The sequence below is a fragment of the Meriones unguiculatus genome, chromosome 9 (assembly GCF_030254825.1).
Source record: "Meriones unguiculatus strain TT.TT164.6M chromosome 9, Bangor_MerUng_6.1, whole genome shotgun sequence".
In the NCBI taxonomy this organism is placed as follows: Eukaryota; Metazoa; Chordata; class Mammalia; order Rodentia; family Muridae; genus Meriones; species Meriones unguiculatus.
Window position 1 is genome coordinate 39,208,468 of NC_083357.1, and position 23,658 is coordinate 39,232,125.

The following is a 23,658-nucleotide window of genomic DNA, read 5'->3' on the forward strand; positions in this document are numbered from 1 at the left end:
TTGACTTCTATTTTGTCATTTCTACAGTAGTAGTATATACTTACATTACTTTGTTTCTCATTTCTGAGAGAAGTGTTTGAGGGAAAAAAAAAACGGTAAGGAATGTTTGATTATGGCCTGCTGTTTGAAGACATATGTTATGGAAAACATGGTAGTGGCATCATGTTGTGACTGGTCTCATTGTTTCTACAGTCAGGAATCAAGACAGAGGTAAATCCTGGTGCATGGTTGACTTTCTCTTTGGTACTTTTTATTCAGCCTGGAGCCCTAATCCATGGGATGGTGACATGAACATAAAGGGTAATCTTCCCTCTTTTGCTAAACCTCGCTGGAAACATCCTCATTGGTACACCCAAAGATGAAGCCTCAGGCAATTCAAATCTAGTCAGGTTCACATTGAAGATTAACTATTATTATTCCTTTAGCACTGTATTATTTATATGAAGTAATAAGATAAAGAAGTGTTTTGTAAATGGGAATAAATTACTGCTTTTTAATTTAGTTAAAGTCAGGCATAGTGTCATATTTCTATTGTTCAACCCCTGAGGTGGCTGAATCAGAACACCTGTGTTCAGAATTTCAAGGCAAGCGTGGGCAACTAGATGAGATCTTGTCTCTCAAAAAACAAAAAACAAACAACAACAACAAACATAACAACAAAACCCAGTTCATCCCATACTGAATGCCTTTTAGTTATCTAAACAGTGGTTAGGAAGACACAGAATGAGCTCACAAAGATGCTGCTTTAATGTAGTCTGGATGGAAACCATTAGTCATTGTTCCAGAAAAGGTTACATGCAGTCATGTCAACAGTCATTTTTTTCTTTTCATTATTGTGCCTTCTCACATATACATATTCTCATGTTTTTCCTTCTGTGATATACTGGTTCCCTTCTGAAGCTGTAAAGGAAAATAAATATAAATAAATTATATATGTGTATATGTACACATATGGATGTTTCTATGAGGTTCAAGTATCTACAGAGGAAGAGACTAGAAATAACTTTTTACTAGTTATTCAAACCTTATGATGGAAACATTACAGCTGTATTGCCAGAGAAAGGACAGGTGTTGTATTTTTTAACTAGTGTACATTTCCTAGGCACATGGAAAACAGTCTTTCTGTGAAGCTAGCCATTCATCATATAGAGATTGAAAGCTTACTGGAAGAGAGGCTTTGGTGGTGGTAGTGATTATAGCTGAAGAGGATACTTTTTTCAGGTGTTTGTAAAATGAAGATAAACATTACCTTAAGATTTTTACAGTGGCAGGAGCAAATAAGGGAGAATATTTCCCCCGACACCATTTAGTTGGTATCATTATCATATTTTTCTTTCCAGAAAATATTTGTATCAGAAATACAGTTGGAGATAGGTAGCTACTTCTTAATGGAATGAGGTTTACATAGACATGATTTGACTTGTGGACTGTCTTTACAAAGTGCATTGTTGAGGTTTTATATTTATAATTAAGGATAATCTGAACTTAGTATTTCAGTTACATTTGAGACCTTAGTTTCTTCAGTATTTTCTTAAGTGCTTAAGACTCTTACTCTCCCTCCTAACTTCCTCTTCATCTTAGAAGCTGCAATTTCCTTGTGAGGAACAACTTACTGCTGTGTGCTCTTCTTTCCAGCCACTTCTGTCTTGAGTGCTTTACGTTTTTATCTAAAGCTGTAAGTGCATTGCGACACTAACTGGCTATTTCATCATGATTTGAATTGAGAAAGTCTATCAGGAAATCACAAGTGGATTGTCCATAGCATAGCCTTTAGACCCCTGTTTCTCAGGTGCTATGGTGTTCTGATTAGCACAAGTGTAGTAATTTACAGGTTAAGTAATGGCTTAATTGTATCATTTGGTCTATTTGGAGGGGCTGTTCTTGGATGTGACATGTATAAATGGCTCATCTCATGAGGCAGAAGGAACCCCTTCAGTTTCCCTGTCTGTTAGCCTGAGAAATGATTCAAAGTGTAGCTCCTCAGTGTTCTTTAGAAGTTGCCCCTGGGGTCCTGGAACCTGAGGAGAAGGTATGCTGTGAATGAAGAGTCTTTCTTGTCACTGTTTAAGTCAGATGAGGAGTTTTCAGTGAGGATAATGGTGAAGATTATGTATCTCATAGTTTTTCACAGTAGATTACTCCAGGGTAGACTATATTCTTAGGCAGATACATAAAATATAAGCCAGACTTTCAAAGAGCTCACAGTCTGAAAAGTAGTTGTAATACAAATAAATTTATTAATGAAACGATCATAGTATGTGCTAGTGATCCATCCTTAGTGGGTTAAGAAAGCCCTTATAATATATGCTCCTATAGCAAGTATAGGAAGCCTCCCCTAATGATTGAACTTCAGTGCACTGTCTGGACGCTCAGCTGTAACATTTACCCAGAATGTTGAGTTGGAAAAAAGGAATTATAGGTGAAGGACACTTGAATTATGCCTATGGCACCACAGCTGGAGCTGGGGCTTGGTGATAGAGTATTTGCTTAGCATGCACAAGCCACTGGGCTCTGTTGTCAACTATATTCTTTCCTCATACTTGTATTGAGTAGCAGTTAGGGTAGGAAAGAAAGAGGAAGACCACTTCTGGTAGAAGAACAGTGTGTGTGTTTGGGTGTTGTGTGTAAAAGAAGCCACCATGATGGCCCACCTTGCTTCCTGGCTTTCTCTTTATATATAAGTTGCATCTTTCCTTACTTGAAAAATTTATGTATTTTTTTACATAATCACATTTGTATGAAAAATTATTATATTTAATCCCCTAAATTGCTAATTAATCCCCGTTTGAAAAGAAGTGGAATCCTTAAGTGTGTAGCCTTATTCAGAGTACATTTTTTTTGATCCAAATCAAGTTTTACCTAACAATGTGAAAAGAATTGGATATACACAGTAGTAATTAGCATCATTTCCCAACAAGTTGGAGGTGACAGGCATTCAAAGCATTTTCAGTTTCACGGTTTAAAAGTTGTCAGCAGCTTTGCTGGAGGTTTTCTTTTACAGGTACATCAGACCCTTTCATTGTATGCTTTGCCAAATGGAGTTAGTATTTTCTTTTTTTCTGTAGCCACGAAGTCAGTTCAGCATTACTGATTTTTCATATCAAGAGGAGTTTTAATTTTAATGGTAGGCACAAACCATGATTGTTTAATATGTTTCCAGTAATATAATCATATTTGATTGTGTTGAAAGTCTGGCTTAAATCCATCTTTTAGAATTCTAAACTAAGACTGTAAATCAGGAAGGGACTGATCTTCAGATATAGGTATGTACCAGGCAAAGCCTAGGAATTAGTTTGGGCAATTACCTAAGCCCTGCTTTTAAAACTGCGGTTCCTAGTCTCGATAATCAGTTTGTTACTATTTGGTTTTCTTTTTTTCTTTTAGTGAAAGTTGAACTGTTTCTTGTAAATTAGTTTTTACTCTAAGTTTGGTTTTTAGTAAGCCATGTATCTTTTTGTTTATCAGATAAATTTTAAATATGAATTGATTAGGGTTAGACATTGAGAAAAGCAATCATAATGGATTTTAGGAGATATCCATTTTTCCTAGAAGTTAAAATGACATGATATAAACCAGTACTATTAAAAGATTGTTTACTTTGTATATATCCTTAGTTGTCTGTTTTAATTTTTAAGATGAATACTATACTCACAAGCAATTAAATTTTTTACTTCAAAGTAAGAAAAAACTAACAGTCTCCACAGTTTGTATGTTTCCAAACTATTTTGCCCCGCATATCTAGTTTTGGAGTTCCTACTTGTGTCTCCATAGAAGCTTCAGTGTTGCTAATTTGTTCTCTGTTCAGTATCATACAAGGCTATTGGGTGAGTTAAGTTTTCCTTTGTAATGGCCAGTGGAAGGATCTGTGGATGGCTAGGGTAGCCCAAAGATTAGCTATTGCTTGATGGCTTTGAAGATGGAGGAGATCATGGAACAGTGCTGACTGACTGGAAGCAAAGAAGCCGAACAAGCAAGGGACAGAAGATTGTGACAAAGATAAACTTAGAAAATCATCTTGGGAAGGAAGGGAAAGATGGCTCAACAGTTAAGAAGATTGATTCTTTTTTCTCAGAACCCAGTTTTAATTCCCAGCACCCCTATGGTGGTTCACAATCATCTGTAACTCTGGTCCTAGGGACTCCTGCGTCCTTTTCTGGCCTCTGAGGGTACCAGCTACACAAGTGGTGAACAGATACCTGTGCAGAGAAAACAAAACATCCACACACACAAATAATTAAACCAAAAGGAAGGATGTTAAACTCCAGAAGTGTAGGGAACCCAGCTAGCCTCTTGGTTATAAACTTGGGAACTCTGTAACGACCCATCTATGCTGTGTCAGGCTTTCTGTTTGCTGAGATAAGGCCTAAATAAAACCTGTGACAATGAACATGTGCTATTTTAAAGCTACTAAGTATGGTAATTTTTTATGAAGCATTAGAAAACCTGTGCAAGGAAATATTAGCCACTTCTTAATATGACAGTACAGTGAGCAAGCAGTAGGGTTTTTTCTTTTTTCTTTTTTTCCCCCACCGTTTGGGATTATACTAAATTTATATTGTGTCAGTGGATATTGTGTTAGTCAGTTTTCTGCTACTCTAACAAATACCTGACACAACTGATTTATAAAGAGAAAAGGTGTATTTTTTAAATTTATTTTTTATTAATTACAATTTATTCATTTTGTGTTCCAGCTGTATCCCCCTCCCTTGTCCCCTTCCAGTCACACCCTCCTTCCTTTATCTCCTCCCATGCCCCTCTCCCAGTCCACTGATAGGGGAGGTCCTCCTCCTCTTCCCTCTGACTCTACCCTATCAGGTCTCATCAGGACTGGGTGCATTGTCTTCCTCTGTGATCTGGCAAGGCTGCTCCCCTCTCATGGGGAGGTGGTCAAAGAACCAGTCCCTGAGTTCATGTCAGAGACAGCGCCTGTTCCCACTTGGAGACTGAGTTGCCATGGGTTACAACTCTGCAGGGTTTATCTCCATAAAAGGTCTTTGGTTGGAGTATCAGTCTCAGAAAATACCCCTGAGCCCATATTTTTTGGTTCGGTTGGTCTCCTTGTGGCGCTCCTGTCTTCTCCAGGTCTTTATCTTTCCTCCTTCTTTCTTAAATTCCCTGCATTTTGACCAAAGTTTGGCTATGAGTCTCAGCATCTGCTTTGATAACATGCTGGTTAGAGTCTTTCAGGGGCCCTCTATGGTAGGTTCCTGTCCTGTTCCCTGTTTTCTCCCTCTTCCAATATCCATCCCCTTTGCCTTTCTGAATGAAGATTGAACATATTATCCAGGGTCCTCCTCCTTGCTTAGCTTCTTTATGTGTATAGATTTTAGTATGATTATCCTATATTATATGTCTAATTATGTCTAATATATAGGTGAGTGTATACCATGTGTGTCTTTCTGCTTCTGGGATACCTTTCTCAGGATGATCTTCTCTAGTCCCTACTATTTGCCTGCAAATTTCATGATTTTCTTGTTTTTAATAGCTCAGTAGTATTCCATTGTGTAAATGTACCACAATTTTTGTATCCATTCCTACATTGAGGGACATCTGGGTTGTATCCGGATTCTGGTTATTCCAAATAAAGTTGCTATGAACATGGTTGAGCAAATGTCCTTTTTGTATACTTGAGCATATTTTGGATATATGCCTAGGAGTGATATAGCTGGATCTTGAGGAAGCAGTATTCCTAATTGTCTGAGAAAGCACCAGATTGATTTGCAAAGTGGTTGTACAAGTTTACGTTCCACATCTCAAGCTGTACTACAGAGCAATAGTAATAAAAACTGCATGGTACTGGCATAGAAACAGAATGGTGGATCAATGGAATCAAATAGAAGACCTGGAAATAAACCAACACACCTACAGATACCTGATTTTTGACGAAGAAACCAAAACCATACAATGGAAAAAAGATAGCATCTTCAACAAATGATACTGGTCTAAGTGGATGTCTACATGTTGAAAAATTCAAATAGATCCAAATATTTCACCTTGTAGAAAATTAAAGTCCAAGTGGATCAAAGACCTCAACATAAAACCAGACACACTAAATTGGTTAGAAGAAAAAGTGGGATAGAGCCTTGACCTCATTGGCACAGGAGACAACTGCCTAAACAGAACACCAACAGCACAGGCTGTTGATTAACAATCAATAAATGGGACCTCATGAAACTGAAAAGCTTCTGTTCAGCAAAAGGACACTGTCATTAGAACAAAACGACAACCTACAGACTGGGAAAAGATCTTCACCAACCCTATATCTGCCAGAGGGCTAATATCCAGAATATATAAAGAACTCAAGAAGTTAAAAAGCAACAAAATAAGTAATCCAATTTAAAAATGTGGTACAGAGCTAAACCGAGAATTCTCAATAGAGGAATGTCAAATGGCAGAGAAATATTTAAGGAAATGTTAAATATCCTTAGTTATCAGGGAAATGTAAATCCAAACAACCTGAGATTTCACCTTACACCCATCACAATGGCTAAAATCAAAAACTCAAGTGATAATACATGCTGGAGAGGATGTGGAGAAAGGGGAAAAGGTATGTTTTGAATCACAGTTTTAGTAACTTCAGCCTGCAGTCCATTGACCCGGTTACTTTTGCTCCTATGGTAAATGGGGAGTCTGTGGCGGAGCAAGCCTCTTGGTGAAAGTCAGGAACCAGAGATAGAGAAGAAGAGAAAAAGGTCCTTTGATACCACAGTGTTGTTATTTTCTCTGGATATAACCTTACCACTTTGATTTTGAAGAAGAGGGACTTTGATAACCTACAGGAGACTTTGTCCAAAGCAGCTAAGTGTCTGCTAATAGGACTACTGACACTCCCTCGGTGTAAGTTTGTGTGTCCTGGGACTCTACTGAGATTCTAACCTTCCCCTGCTCCACTGCAGATTATACTGCATTATATATGAGGCTAAAAAAATTAACTTGAAGCAGGACATTTCAGTCATCTGTGGGTCACTCATGTGTTTCCAACTAACCTCAATAACCGTACTCAGCAGGTTAGACTGGATGGAACTGTTCTTGCATTCATTGGCTCTTTTCCTGTTAGGGAAGAATAGAGAATAATAGGAATAATAGAAGGTCATGAAACATTTTTATTGAGAGCTAACTGCTACTGACTCAGAACCTCTTATGTGATCCATTTCATGATTCCGCCATAATCTGGGGACCACGGCTCTTGGAGGGCACTTACTTAAGTCATAGTAAATAGTAAGTTAAAATTTAAAATTTACTCATCCTTCTGACTTAGGTGATTGAACTTTAGTTGTTAATATTAAGTTAAGTGGCGTAATTAAGAAAAAAAATCTATGTTGTTCCCTTTTGTTGTTTAATTGCCCACTTTTCTATTCCAACCTAGGAAAAAAAGTTTAAAAAATTTTCTTATTGAAAATCAATTACTTAGCAATAGGATTGACAGATTTTAGTTTGCAGGCCAAATCCAGCCTCCCACCTATCTTCACAAATACAGTTAAAACTGTAGTTCAGCTACATTCATTCATGTGAAGTTTATAAGATGTAGGTGGCTGTTCTTATGCTACAGTGGCAGAGTTGAGTGTGACACGCACATATGGTCCTTCATAGAAAAATTTGTTGAGGGCTGGTGAGATGGCTCACCAGGTAAAGGTGCTTGCCTGCAAGCCTGACAATCTGAGTCTAATCCCTGGGACCTCCATAGGGGTAGGGATGAAGGGAAAGAGAGAGTGAGAGACAGACAGAGACAGAGACAGATGGAGATAGAGACACAGAGAAAGAACACCTGCCAAGTTGTCCTCTAACTCCTTCATGCACACATTTCCATAAATAAATAAATAAGACATAAATGTAAAAAAATTGAGCCCTGTTTTAGATGATTTATTTTTTTAGCCGTATTCACTTAAACTTAAGTAGCTCCCATGTATTGAGATTTCTATTTTTTTAAGTCCTAAACATGTTATTTTAAAAATTCAGGTTTAGCTGATTACCAAGGATATATAACTATATTTTTACTCCTTTCTATTGAAATGATGAAAAATGTGTTAAAATAATAAAATCCATAAACTTTGTGTCCTGAGTTTCCAAGACCATCTTCAAGGTCACATCCTCCCCAACAATTTATTTTATTTTATTATTATTATTTTTTTTGATGAGGTTTTTAAAAAATAATTTATACATTCACTTGTATCCCAGCTGTAGCCCCGTCCCTTTTTTTCTCCAAATCCTCCCCTCCCTCCTGCATCTCCTCCCTGTCCCCTTCCTAGTCCGCTGATAGGGGAGGTCCTCCTATCCTTCCATCTGACCCTAGCTTATCAGGTATCTTCAGGACTGGCTGCAATGTCCTTATCTGTGGCCTAGTAAGGATGTTCCTCCCTTGGCAGGGAGGGGACACTCAATGAGCCAGTCATTGAGTTCATGTCAGAAATAATTCTTGTCCCCCTTACTAGGGAACCCACTTGGATACTGAGCTACCATGGGCTATGTCTGAACAGGGATTATAGGTTATATCCATGTATGGTCCTTGGTTGGAAAAACAGTCTCATAGAAGACCCCTGTGCCCCGATATATTTGGACCTTGATGGGGCTCTTGTCTCTTCTAGGTCATACTAACTTCCCCTTCTTTCATATGATTCCCTGCACTCCGCTGAGGGTTTGGTTATGGGTCTCAGCATCTGCTTTGATACACAGTCCTGTTATTTGTTTTCTCCTTTGTCCAGTGTTGATCCCCTTTGTCTTTCTAGGTGAGTAATGATCATCTTACCCCTGGTCCTCTATCTTGTTTATCTTCTTTAGGTGTATAGATTTTAGTATGTTTATCCTATCTTATAGGTCTAGTGCCCACTTATAAGTGAGTATATACCATGTGTGTCTTTGTGCTCCTGGGATACCTCACTCAGGACAATATTTTCTAGATCCCACCATTTGCCTGCAAAATTCATGATTTCCTTGTTTTTAATTGCTCAGTAGTATTCCATTGTGTAAAAGTACCACAATTTCTGTATCCATTCCTCTGTTGAAGGACATCTGGGTTGTTTCCAGGTACTGGTTATTATGAATATAAAGCTGCTACAAACATGGCTGAGCAAATGTCCTTGTTGTGTACTTGAACATCTTTTGGATCTATGCCTAGGAGTGTTATAGCTGGATCTTGAGGAAGCAGTATACCTGATTGTCTGAGAAAGTGCCAGATTGATTTCCATAGTGGTTGTACAAATTTACATTCCCATCAGCAATGGAGGAGGGTTCCCCTTTCTCTGCAACCTCTCCAGCCTGAGTTGTCACTTGAGTTTTTGATCTGAGCCATTCTGATGAGTGTAAGGTGAAATCTCAGGGTCGTTTTGATTCTCCCCAAGAATTTAAAAATTAAAAAAACTTTTTTTTCTCACAAGGCAGAGTTTCTTTGTGTATGTACCTCTGGCTGTCCTTGGACTCACTCTGTAAACCACGCTAGTCTTGAGCGCAGAGATCCACCTATCTCTGCCTCCCTAGTGCTGGTATTTTAGGTGTGTACTATCACTGATTGAAACACACACACACACACACACACACACACACACATTATCTATCTATCTATCTATCTATCTATCTATCTATCTATTAAAGAGAAATGTATTTTTTAATGTTTGATTTGTTTTTTTGCCTTTGTTTTCTTGGACGCCAACATGGTTCCATTACTCCACTGTCTTATTTTTTCAATTTTATTTTATTTTATTTTATTTTTTTGTTTTTTTGAGACAGGGTTTCTCTGTGTAGCCTTGACTGTCCTGGACTCACTTTGTAGACCAGACTGGCCTTGAACTCACAGTGATCTGCCTGCTTCTGCCTCCTGGAGTGCTAGGATCATAGGTGTGTATCATTGAGCAGGCTCCTCTGCCTTCTTAAAAAACAGCTTCTTTGTCAATTCTTCCCTTCCTCAGTCTTTGCCTTGAATATAAAAGAAGTCTTACTTGTAACCAGAAATAGTGTATGGGTCTGGAGGCTTAGCTTAGTGGTAAAAACATGCCTATAGTGAATAGGTCTCTGTTCCAAATCCCGAACCTTGAAGAACAAGTCATAGCAATATCTTGTGTCTTTCTGTTGCTTTGTTTATGTAAATGAATAAGTTTATTTTTATCAGGCTGTTGTGTTTGTTTTTTGGTAAGCTCTAAGCAGATAGCCTTCAACTTTTACCAGACTGAGAGTGCCTGTTGGTCTTGCCTGGGGCTGGCAGAGGAGGGCAGCCTTTGAAAGTACTCTGGGCTGTGTCCCAGTAAATTCGCCTTGAAACAGTATGAGTATATAGTTTTCATCAGTTTTAATCAAAATTCCAGTTTGTATCCTGTACTTTGTGGGTCCTTTTTTCTTTCTTTATCCCTTCTCCACCCCTTCACTTCTTCCCTTTCAATACCCTCATGTTAGATATGAGAACAAAAAAAAGGATAGAAGGGAAAGGGAACATTATTATCATTAGACTACTTTCTGTTGATGAGGGGTTTCTAATTTCTTGGGACAAGTTTGATCTGTGCCATCAGGATATTTAATTTCTTTCCTCCTCTTTATACACAACCTCTTGACAAATAACAGCCAACAGCATCTAACCATCAACCAGCCACCTATCATTGGGACATTTATATATCCTTGGAAAAGTCCCTAGAATTCCAAATGTCACACACTTGCAGAAATTATCTGCCACTGGCAAAATCATGCCCTTGTTAGAGCAAAGCAGCTCCATTTCCCCATTCCTAGGGTTAAAATGAAAATATATTACAAAATTCTCACTATAGTGCCACGGACCAGCCCAGTCGGGTTCCCCGCGTCCGCCGGAGAATCAGAGGTTTGGATATCAGGAAGGCACAGTTTCAGACGAGTTGACAGTCAGAGGCCACACCAAAGAGTGATTCTGCTGCAATTTTGCTGAAGTCAGGCTAATAATTTTATAGTAATTACATAGGGAAACACCTTAAAGTTGGCATACTTCCCGGAACACTTAAATTTTTACCAAGAATACAAAGTTTACATTTTAACTCAAAAGTGTAGCCAAACATAAAGCAGTGCCCACAAGAAATTTCGGCCTAGGAACTTTTTGATCAGAGCAAACAAAGGACAAAAAAACCTCAAACTGCAGTTTCATTATTGCTAACCAGTGAAGAGGAAAGTCAGGAGCTAAGTCAGATACCTGCCAAAATCTTTCTCTGTATCAAAGTCTAAATACACCTTTGTTAACCATCCTCTCGTATGTCTTGCTAAAGATTTATAATCTTCCTTAGAAACAAGACGCCAAAGGGAGGCATGCTCGAACCAGCTGTACTTTTCTATGCTCCCTTTTCCTAAGGAGGAGCCCATTATTTTTTCACTATTCTTGTAATGCTTTCTGATACTGAATCTGATTCATTACTTCTTTTAAAATTATTTTTTTCCATTCTATTCTTGTTAAAGCTTTAGTAATCTATCAAAAATATGTTTCCTTGAATAGTTAATTGTGCTATTTCAAGAATCATAGAAAAAAATCAAAAGACTCATTAATCCAACCCCACAACCGCGACCGAGAAAGCGTAGAAATCTTAGAATACGTCTTTTTAACTTAGTTGGTGGGGGGGGGAGGAGAGGGGGGACACACTTGCTAGGGACATCCAGGGAGCGTATTTCTGAAGAAAGTGTATCTCCCACCTAGTAGCACAATCTATTGATATTCTACACTGACGATGCTGGGTGTAGCACTATAGTATAGCATTTCTTTTACTTTTTGTCCATCTGTGATCAGTGCAGAAAAAAACAGAGGCTGAGGGAATGAGGGAGTGCTTGTGTCAGGCAGAGTTCTGCATCGTTTACCTGAGAAGTCCTTTTGGCCTTGGCAGTACTCAGCTCTTTCCCCTCTCATCTACTGCTCAATGAACTTTGATTCAGCAGATTCTTTTCCAGAACATTGTAATTTCTCCCTCCATCTATTCTCCTTAGGTGTACCTTTGCCTCATGTTTCTCATTTTCTTTCCTCTTTCAGCCTTTGTGCTTTGGGACAGAGGAGATGAACAGTATCTTTTTAATGCACCCTTTGTCTGAACATGAATTCTCATTCTCAACAAACTGTCACTTGAGGTTGGAAATGTTTGGTTTGGAAAGGTGAACTAAGTGGGTTACAGATCTGTAACTGGCTGTAGCTTGTGAAACCTGTTTATCCCAGCAAAGATTTTTGTTTGATTGTTTTCTTTAATGTGAGAAAATCCATGGCTTTAGCTTTTCCACAGATAAGGCCTTTGTAGCAGCTGGGTGGAAGCTGAAGAATGACTGCTATAATTGAATAACCTCTCTAGGTCTGGAGCAATGGCTCAGTCGTTAAGAGCCTATGATGTAATTTTAAACAATCATTCCAACTGCAACCGCTATATCATGACTTTCCTTGTTTTCTTCTTTAACAAGTAAGAAATAGGTACTTGTAAAGAAAGCAGAAGACTCTTCACCTTTTTCACAGTCTTTTTGAAATTGCCAGATTAACTACCAATTGACTGTAGTGTGAGTAAGGGAAGACCTTTGCAAGACTTTCTGTTAATATATCTTCTACTCCCCCCCACCAGTGATCTTGTATTCTGTGCTGTGGTCAGATATGGAGGCAATCCAGGCATTTCTCCTACTCACCAGGGTCTCCTAGCTTGAGCGCATTAACATACTATGTAATCTGATATGTAACATCCTTATATCTATCTATACAGCACACCAGAAGTAATTTGCTTTCAGTTGTCAAGGCCAGTAGCACACTGTCCAGTAGCACACAGTAGGTCACTGTGATAACCTCCATTCCTATGTCATCATTTAGTTCATAGTGATCTTGGTGTCTTTCACTAGTGATCTGATACATGGATGGCACAATGCAGATTGGACCAAGTGAATATGATATAGCAAGTATGCCATGGGATGGGAAATAAATCAGACCAAATTAAAGCAGGAGCTAAACTTCGTGGAGTCTAGGGGTATGGATCATGCGTAGATACACCCTCTAAGATGAAAGATAACTTGTTGTACCTTGTCTCAGATACCATCAAAGTAAGTTATAATGCTTTGTGGGCATATTTGAATTTTAGAGGTAGTACTTTTGACACTTGGATGTGTTAATGTGGCCTGTATATCAGCAGTCCTCAACCTGTGGGTTGTGCCTCCTTTGGAGATCAGACTTCCCTTCGTGTATCATATATCCAGCATATCTGATTACATTATACATTATGATTCAAAACAATAGCAAAATTACAGTTATGAAGTATCAATGAAAATAATTTTGTGGTTGGGATCAACACAAACATGAGGAACTGTATGAAAGTGTCACAAAATTAGGAAGGTTGGAAACCAGTGCTGTATACCAAGTTACTTAAAAAACTTTCAGTAAGCCTAGAATAGAAGACTTGACAGTTTCATGCTGCTCTGCCATTTTGAGTCATATGACCCAGCCAGTCCATTAGTATTTGAGATTTCCCTAGCAGATAGGTTTTAGATCTAGAAGCAGGACCAAAAAAGCAAATCAGCAGAGATTCTCAGGGTTTGGGTGCAAGGACTCAGTGTAACTTATGAGCATCTCTTCTCCCTTCTAGAGATAGCTCAGGGCTGTAGTGGAAAGAGGATGTTTGATGATAGGCCACTAAGTTTTCATGTGTCCTGCATGGTCCTTTGTGAACTGGCTGAATCACTAAGTCATAATACTGTATGTGTAAACCAGTGATCTATCATCAAAGGGTTGTAATAAATGTCAGCAAATACAGGGAGACATGGCTTCACTTGTCTGTATTGTCACTTGCTCCAACTTTAAGAAGTCATTCCAGAGACCTTCGAGTATGCCAAACTGGGATTCATGGCTTTAATGCCAAGAAAAGTAACTTTGGGATGAGCCTTAAGGAAGAAAAATTTTATAACTGTGTAAGAGTGATCACTAATAACTACTCAAGAGTCAGTATTATGCTGTCTTAAAAACTTTGCCAAAGAAAGTAATCTGTTACTTTTTTATTTTTATTTAACTTTTATTAATTACACTTTATTCATTTTGTATCCCCCCCATAAGCCCCTCCCTCCTCCCCTCTCCATCCCCTTTCTACATGCATGTCCCTCCCCAAGTCTGATAGGGGAGGTCCTCCTCTCCTTCTTTCTGATCTTAGTCTATCAGTTCTCATCAGAAGTGGCTGCATTGTCATCTTCTGTGGCCTGGTAAGGCTGCTTCCCCCTCAGGAGGAGGTGATCAAAGAGCAGGCCAAAATCAGATTATGTCAGAGGCAGTCCCTCTTCCCATTATTATGTAACCTACTTGGACACTGAACTGCCCCGGGATACGTCTGTGCAGGGGTTCTAGGTTATCTCCATGAATAGTCCTTGGTTGGAGTATGAGTCTCTGGGAAGTTCCCTGTGTTCAAATTTTCTTGTTCTGTTGCTCTCCTTGTGGAGTTCCTGTCCTCTCCAGCTCTTGCTATTTCCCACTTTTTACATAAAATTCCATTCACTCTGCCCGAGAGTTGGCCATCAGGCTCAGCATCTGCTTTGATAGTCTGTAGGGCAGAGGCTTTCAGAGGCCCTCTGTGGCAGGTTCCTAGTTTGTTTCCTGTTTTCTTCTTCTGGCTTTCAGAGGCCCTCTGTAGCAGGTTCCTAGGTTGTTTCCTGTTTTCTTTTTCTTCTGATGGACATCAGATGAATGCATTTTTTTTTAAAAAAAATAACCATTTTATTTTTGCAACAGAATTTCATTAATGTCAGATGCCCTGGAATTTGCTGAATGATAGAGAATGACCTTGGGCTTTTATCCTCATGCCGTTAGCTCATGGTAGGACCATGATCTGCAGTTTTGGGGATCAAACAAGACTTCATTAAGGCTACCAAATGACAAATAGGAACTTAAAATCAAAAATCTTCTGTATAGTTAAAGAAACAATCAACCAAGTGTAGAGGAAGCTCATAGAGTGGGAGAGGGTCTTTGCCAGCTCAACATCTGACAGATAATTAATATCCAGAATATAGAAAGAACACAAAAGCCAAAGAGTTTTATTTTTCTTTCAGAGACCCATTCAAAAAGTGGCCTATAGATCGGAACAGAGTTCTCAGAAAAAGAAGAAAAGAAAAACAGATCTTAAAAAATGTTCATTATACCTAGCAATTTAGGGATATGTAAATCAAAGCAACTTTGAGATTTCATTTCTCCCCAGTCCCAAGGGTCACTGTCAAGAAAACAGCCAATAACAAATGCTGGTGAGGATATGAACAAAGGAACCCTCACTTGTTTGTGGGATTGCAAACTGGTGCAGCCACTATGAAAATTAGTGTGGAGAGTTCTGAAAAAAGAAAAAATATATTTACAGTTTGACCCACCTACACCACAACTTGGCATATGCTCAAAAAATTCCATAGCCTACTCTGCACACTGCACAGCTGTGTTCATTGCTTCTCTATTACAATAGCTAGGAAATGGAAACAACCTAAATATCCCCAAACTGATTAGTAAATAATAAAAACGTGATACATACAGTGGAATGTTATTCAGATGTAAAGAAAATAGAAATGAATTTTTCAGGTAAGTAATTTGAGTAAACATTTCTAACAGTTAGTTTCAGTATAAGACAACTTCTGCCTGTTTAAATATCTTGGTTCTGTCTGTGTTTATGCATGGAGAGTTCATCTGTCTTCTTCAGATTCTATGGATGTAAGCAAGTTGGTTACCCATTGTTCCCCATAGATGTTCGTTTGTACTTTGGTTCTGTTAATAGGATACGATGAATTCATGTTTTCTTTGGTCATCTAAGACAATGTTATTTTTATTGTCACCAAATACATTACTTACTAAATTTTTCATTGCCCTTTATTGTATGAAATTTGTGTTAAAACTGAGGAAAAATCTTTATAAAAATAAATATAAAATGTATATTTAAACTACCACAGGAGTTTAAATATAAGCACAGCTAACATTTGCTAATTATTTAATATAGTATTATTCTCTCCAGTTTGAAGATGAAGAAACAAAGGAAAGTTAAATAAATACTTTGCTTTTAGTGTAGTAACTTGGCAGCAGGTCAAGGCTTGGGACCCTGTCAGAGTCAAATTCTATATGGAAAGAATATCTAAGCTATTCCTGTCCCCAGTGAACTTCTTTGTTCCTTTTTCTTTTCTATACATACTATGTTTGGGATTGTTCCCAAGTTGTTGTGTGATTTTAGTTTATTTTCTCCTCTTCAATTTACTGTAAGTATATAAAACAAGCTAAGGGTTTTATCAATTATAGCAGCTATGATAGTGTGTGGATGGGAGACATTCATTGTATTCTAATATATAATTTACTTCTCATTTAACAATTGACAGCATAAACCATAAGTAAATCATGCTTGATGCCTGATTTCTAAGACACTACCTACTCTACTCTTAATATTTACTGTCCTTTGCTGAGTAAATTTATGTGGATTTTATGATGTGACTTTAAAAGTATCTTACTAGCTGTGTAAAGCTGAAGAAATGCTTCTTTTTGTTACCTTTTCTACTATTGAAAGCAAATACAAGAGCTATGAGCTTTCTAAGAGGATTAGCAGATCTGCTTTTTTAAACCTCACCTCCAAATTATTCTCCAAACATATTGTCACCAGGTCTTTTGGGTTTTTTCTATCTGCAGTCTCTCTTTTGTCAGATGAAAACCATTTTTTTTTTTTTTTTTTTTACACTGTCTTCCTTGCCACAAGTCAGCTTAAGTGTTTTTAATATTCTCAAGTTGCTAGACTGGCCCTTCTCTTCTCAAAGATATGTACTTTCCTTGGGTAGTCTCTCTTTTTTTACAGATTGTTCCTAATCTTTGGATTCCCAAAGGTGTATCTTCTACCCAAGCCACAGCTTCATGATGGCCAGTTTGTCCTATGAATTCCACGTGTGTGTATCAAGATCAAACTCATTGTTAGAATTGCCCATCCACACCTGAGTTCCTAAAATCCCTTCTGCACAAATGCAGCCTCACTCATTTCTTGCTCACGTGTGATACATAGAGTCTTCTGACTTCATATCCACATTTCATTCCCAGTAGAAGAGGCCTCCATGTACTTGGATTTTTTTTTTTTTTGTTGTTGTTGTTGGCTTTCTTTCACATCCACCTGTCCCTGTTCCCAGTCTACTCAAATTCTCTTATGACTTGCTCTGATTATTGAGCAGCCTTCTGGTAGGCTTATGCTGGCATAAGTCCTCTCACTTTCTTATGTCACAGTCTGTTCTTCAGAATGTTGTCTTGCTAATCCTTCCACATTAGCATTTGATATTATAAGCTTCTGCTTAAAAAGTCAGAACAACGCTGTATCCACTGCCCAGTAGTGTAAACACTTAAACAGCTGTGTCTCTTGCTACTGTTTCCCTGCCTGTCTTGTATTCCCTTAGATCACACACTATTCTTTCTGCTTGGACTGTCCTTTCTCCCTGTCTTCAATGAGAATACCTAGCATTCTATTCCATGTGACAGATCTTGGGAAGTAAACTCTTACTTCTCCTCGTCTCTGTCCTCTGAGCTTTGCTCTTAGTGATTTTTTGAACCAAAGTAAATTTTCTCTTGCAATACTTGTACTGCAGTGTTTTATAAGGAATTGAGTTCAGCCTCCATCCTACCTCCAATGTACTTTGAATCCTCTTCACATTTGCCTATGAGTCTATAGCACAAGCTGTGTCCCTTTCTAGGACAGTGGTTCTTAATAATGGTGTGTTGAGGGTTGGCCTGGTACTGTGTATTTTAAAGATGCCCCCCATCTTATCCCTGCTCAGAAGAGCTCATTCTCACATATACCTATCCTTATTGTGTAAACCTATCCTTATTGTGTAAACTTTACCAAGTCATTATATCTTGGTTGGTTAAACAGCCTATACCTGGGGAGGGCAGAATGGGGTAGGCATGGTTAAGGTTCCCAGGCTTTTGGGTTCAAGAGAATCATGGGGAAACAGATGGACAGGAAGAGGGGAGGAAAGACCCCACAGTGGATTAGTGTGGGGAAAAAAAACCACGTGGACCAAGAGGAAGGACTCCAGTAATGGTGCAAAAAGGCCAAGATGAAAAATACAAGCAAGTACCGTGGGATTATGGATGGAAGGTAGATCAGATGAGGATGATTAAGGCGGATGCCATTGGATGGGGGCTGGGAGATGGATGGTGAGGTTATTGAGCCAGTGTAGATGAAATATCTGCCCGCCACAAGATACATAAGGCAATTATAAAATCTAACAGGTGCCATTATTTGTGATAGTAGGTTAAATAATACTGCCATGATAATTTTAGGGCCAATAATAATAAATATTATATAGTCTCACACTTATTTTTTTTTTTTTTATTTACAACAAGGGTACTTTTGTTTCCAGTAAACATTAGGCTATGTCTAGAAATGTTTTCATTGTCATGACTTGTTCAGCATGTGCTACTATTATCTGGTGGGTATAGGCCTGGGATATTACTAACCATTCCACAGTGCATGACCTTCATATTGTCCTAACAATAGCTGGCAGTAGAACTGAGGTTGAGAGATCTTGCTTTAGAATGAAATGAAAACCTTTATTCTAAAGAAACTTTCTCAGCCATTCTTAGGGGTACAGTCTTAAAATCCCAGCTATTCAAAAGTTGAGGCTGGAGCATTACAGTTCATAGTATACCTGGGCTATGTAGAGTTTCTAATTTAAAAAAAAAAATGCTCAGAGTTAGCTAAGTGATGAAGAATTCAATCCCCGAAGGGGTTGGGGGGACGTCTCATAAGGAAAAGGTTGAATTATTTAGATGTACAGTTCTCAAGGAATACAAAAGGTATCATGTATCATCCTTTTCAGTTTAAAATGCTCTGGTTCCTTTTGTGGCTTATTTTCAGTATTTATGCAGAAGTATTGTGAGGAAAGCATGTACTTCTAGTGCTTATTAATTATGTAGCTGCCATGACTTAGACTTAGAACTACAAGTATGGAAAGGCAATAGAACCATGCTTTTCATTCTTTTCAAAGGTTGTTTTGTTTTGTTTTTGTCTTTTGAAAACTGTGAAGGTATGTACCAGAACTATTTCTTAAATGATACAGGATGGATAATGTAATTTTAAAGGCTCTTCACAAGTACTTAATTATATAATTTCAAAAAAGACCCAGTGCAGTAAGCCTCTGTCTACATTAGCAAACTCTAGCACTTTCTGTACCCACTTGGATATTGAACTGCCACAGGCTACCTATGTGCTGGGGTTCCAGGCCATCTCCATGAGTGGTCCTTGGCTGGAGTATCTGTCTCGGAAAAGACCTCCATGCCCAGACTTTTTGGATCTGTTGCTCTTCTTGTGGAGCTCACACATGCTCACAGACTCTGCTGCTTGAATATTCTTCCTGTTTTCAGTGCTTCCTGCATTACCAGGGATGAATATGGACTCTTAAGGATGGGACACAGACATATGTTTGAAATAAATGTTTATAGAAGTCCCATTTAACTCATGATGAAGTACACTTTTAGGAAATTTATGCTTTAGTGTACATAGTAAATTATAGAAGGCTGCTAGAAACTGTGAAATCCAAATATTGAAGGATAAATTATTACTAAAACTAGGACAACATGGAATTGACTTGTAAAACCAAGTAATATGAAAATAAAATTCCATTGCTGGAATGAAAATGAAATTGAAATGAAATGAAAATGAAAATTTCTATTGCTGTAATAAGACAGCAAAAGTGTCTTATTACAAAAGTGACCAAAAGTCACCTGGGGAAGAAAGGCTTATTTCACTTACACTCCCACCTCACAATACTTCGAGTAAGGAAGTCAAGGCAGGAACTCAAGCAGAAACCTGAAGAGCAGAGCTAATACCTAGGCCTTGTAGTAATGCTGCTCACTGGCTTGTTGGATCTGGTTTTTATACACTGCCAGGACTACTTAGTAGAAACAGCATCACCCACAATGGTCTGGGCACTCCCTGTTAATCACTAATTATGAAAATGCCCCAAAGGCCAGTCTGGTGAGGGCATTTTTTAGCTGATGTTCTTTTGTCACAAATAACTCTGGCCAGGGTCAAGTTGACAAAACCAGCCAGTATATTTAACCTGTGTCAGAGAAAGACAGAACATCAAAAGAAAGCAGTGATTAGCTCCTGTAGGATGGTCTTGTGATGCAAATTTCTTTTTTCTAATCCACTTCATAAATATGAGTAAGAAAAAAAATGCTAGACAATTACATTCTTAAATAATTCCTATTAATGCTAAAGATTTCTAACTGGACTCTAGAAAATATGTTGGAATTATGACAGATAAAGCAAGTTTATTTATTTATTCTTAGTGGCTACTTTGCTGAATTAAAATGCTTTATACCTAAGGAGACAATATCTTTATATTTGGTTTGTGGCAAATAATGAATGTTATCTACTCATTGAAATTTAAAAGCTAAGAAATAACCATCCATCCCCATGATTGTTAGGTATTGACTGCTCTTAGACTTTTAGGTAGTGTTTATTAGTTTACTTTGGAGATTTCTGTATATATGGTGCATGTGCCTAGTTTGCTGAAGGAAGAGAAATACAATTGTGGTGATTTTGGTGTAGTCTATAAGATAATCCCTGGCTTAAAACTAGTTTAACCTATTTTTGTCATTTATTTATTTATCCACTCATCTATCTATCTATCTATCTATCTATCTATCTATCTAGAACACTTAGACTTTTTCTTTTTTAAATCAAAACGATATATATATTCTTAAGTGAAGAATATTTAATTATATCTATTTTGATTTTTTTTTTCAGCCAATTTCTACAGAAATTTTGGAGTATTCATCAGATAGTGAAAAAGAAGATGACCCAGAGAATGCCCTGGTCATTGATTCAGAATCCCCTCACAAATACCAGGTGGATTTTAAATCAGATGCAAGACAATTTTTAGGTAGACAGACTCACTCAGAGCCAAATTCAGCTGAGCCCATATTGAGCACACCCAAGAAGTATATGGCCAAGTTTCCAAAGACTCCAGAAAATTCAGCAACAAAGAAGAAGCTTTTAAGGTTAAATCATCTTTTAAATTTCTTTTTTTTTTCTCTGTTCTTCTCTTTCTTTAAAATGTTGACTGAGACTTTAAAAATAATTCTTTAATTGAGAAATAAAATTAACAAAATAAAATTCTGATTTTGGTAAACAATTATTAAGCCTGTTAGGGAGGTAGTTTATGAAATTCTTCATTCAAGTGGAGCATTAGTGGATTTAGTCATGACTAGCTTGCATGACTGCTTTCCTTAATAGAAATGTGTTGTTTGGCTTATCAAGTTTTATTTTATGTCAGTGTTGCAGGTGGTGCATTTGACTGTAGAGACGTGTGAATCATTGTTTCATTATCAAATATAATTTATAAAGAGAAAGATAAAAATAAACATAAGCTCTTTAGCTTACCTTTATGCCATGTATGGCTTGAACATGTAAGAGAGATTGACCAGATTAATGGCTTACAAGTGGAAGAAAATATAATAGAGATCTATCTGTTCTATCTTTGCAGGTCTTGTAGATGGGTTAAGTTTTGGATTGAGGTTTTTGTGGGTGGGTTGGTGATTTCTTCAGTCTTCATGGCTCCTGTTATTCTCCCAGAGGTCTATTCTGATTTATGTCTGCAGCTTGTTGCAGAAATGCCCCTGCCCACCATTTCTCTTTTCTCTGAAGGCCTTTTGTCCTTTTGCCCCTATTCTCTCCAGGTCTGACCTTCTCCCGTATTTCTGTCTGTGCTCCCTCTCCTACCTTGTTTCCTCTCTTCAACCACTACCTCTGCCTATTCTATTTCTCCTTCTGGGTGAGATTTATACATCCTCCCTTAAGTCCTTCTTGTTACTTTTCTTCTGTGCACTGTAGTATATCTATCCTGACTAAAATATGCTTAAAAGTGAGTACATACCATGTGTGTCTTTTTGGGTCTGTGTTACCTCACTCAGGATGATCTTTTCTAGTCCATCCATATGCCTGCAAATTTCATGATTTCCTTGTTTTTAATGGCTGAGTAGTATTCCATTGTGTAAAAGTGCCACAGTTTCTTTATTCATTCTTGGTTGAGGGACATCTAAGTTGTCTCCAGGTTCTGGCTATTATGAGTAAAGCTGCTATGAACAAGCTTGAGCAAATGTCCTATTTATATGATGGAGCATCTTTAGGGTGTATGCTCAGTAGTGGTATAGCTGGGTCTTGAGGTATGGTTATTCCCAGTTTTCTGAGAAAGCTCCAGATTGATTTCCAAAATGGTTGTACAAGTTTGCACTATCATCAGCAATGGAGGAGTGTTCTCCTTTCTCCACAGCCTCTCCAGCATGTTTTGTCACTTGAATTTTTGATCTTAGCCATTCTGACAGATGGTATATCAGAGTTGTTTTGATTTGCATTTTCCTGGTGACTAAGGTTGAACATTTCTTTAAGCGCTTTTCCATCATTAGGGAATCCTCTCATGAGAATTCTGTTTAGGTCTGTATTGCATTTTTTTAATTGGATTATTTGGGTTGTTGGTGTTTAACTTCTTCAGTTCTTTACCAATGCCAGGCCCAACTCTAAGATCCATCCCATGGAAGAATGCCATCCCCTGTCACTATTAATGGTATTCAGATATGCTTGCAGACAGGAGCCTACCAGAATTGTTCTCTTAGAGGCTTCACCCAGAAATAGCAGAAATAGCTTGAAACAGATACTGAGACTCCCAAACATTGGGTGAAGCATGGGGAGTCCACTGGAAAAGAGGGGGGAAGGATAAATGGACCTAGAGGTGCAAAAGCTCCACAGGAAGACCATCAGAGCCAATTAGCCAGGGCCCAGAGGCGCTTTGGAGTCTAAAGCACCAACAAAGGACAATGAATGGTTTGGACCCAAGTCCTCTAATTATAAGTAGCCAATGGGAATCTTAGGTGTCATGTGGGCCCACTAGTTAGGAAGGTGGGGTATATCTCTGACATGGATGATGTTGCCTTCTTTTTATCATTTCCACCTGATGGGACTGCCCTACCAGGTCACAGGGAAGGACTACCATCTCAGTCCTCATGTGAATAGATGAGCTGGGGTGTCTAGGTACGGCTTTGCTCCCCTATTCTGAGGAATAGGAGAAAGGAGATGCGGGAGGGTGGGACTAGGAGGAGAAGAGGGAATGGCATATGAGGAAGATGTAAATTGAATTAATTAATAAAAAATGAAAAAAAAAAAGAAAATATAAGAGAGCTTTGATGAAAGGTTAAAAAAACACCTCATATGGCTGAGGAGAGCCAAGTAGAGGAAAATCTTTGTTCTTGCTCTATCAGTCAGAGACTGGCCTTTGTTACCAAGCAGATGTGTAAGGGAGCATTTAGAGACGTGTTCCACCATCATGTCATACATTGGTTATAAATTGGAACAAAAATAATGTTTTTTTTTTTTCCCTACAACAAAACCATGAAAGTGAGAAAGAACTTGTCAAGCTGTGTGCCTAATAAGAAAAAGTAGCCAAGAGTTCCTAGGAGAATGTATCATATAGTAGGAAGAACATATGTGGAGGGGTGGGTCGTCTATTAATACTATTTCTACCGCAAACCAAGAGCAACTGGCTAAAGAGTACATGGGACATAGGACAGACTGATGGAGAGATGGAGTGTTATATTTCGAAAGGGATCTAGTCTTTAAAGCAATTTCAAAGAGTAGTATTTCCAGAGACAGATAATGGGATGAGCACTTTATGCTAAGAAAATTATTACCTATTTCCTATTGTTTTCACAAATAAGGCACAAGTTTG

At 38.1% G+C, this 23,658-nt stretch overlaps 1 protein-coding gene across 10 annotated transcripts in view; it reads left to right on the plus strand.

Annotated features, from left to right (window-relative positions):
* Spidr (scaffold protein involved in DNA repair) overlaps positions 1-23,658 on the plus strand; it is a 261,442-nt gene that overhangs the window by 56,650 nt on the left and 181,134 nt on the right. For 8 of the 10 annotated variants that reach the window (XM_060391053.1, XM_060391055.1, XM_060391058.1 and 5 more), the window contains one exon: positions 20,685-20,938. The exons of the other annotated variants lie outside the window; for them this stretch is intronic. In XM_060391053.1, coding sequence (XP_060247036.1) covers positions 20,685-20,938 — 254 coding nt within the window. The remainder of the gene's footprint in view (positions 1-20,684; positions 20,939-23,658) is intronic. 10 annotated transcript variants of the gene reach the window in all.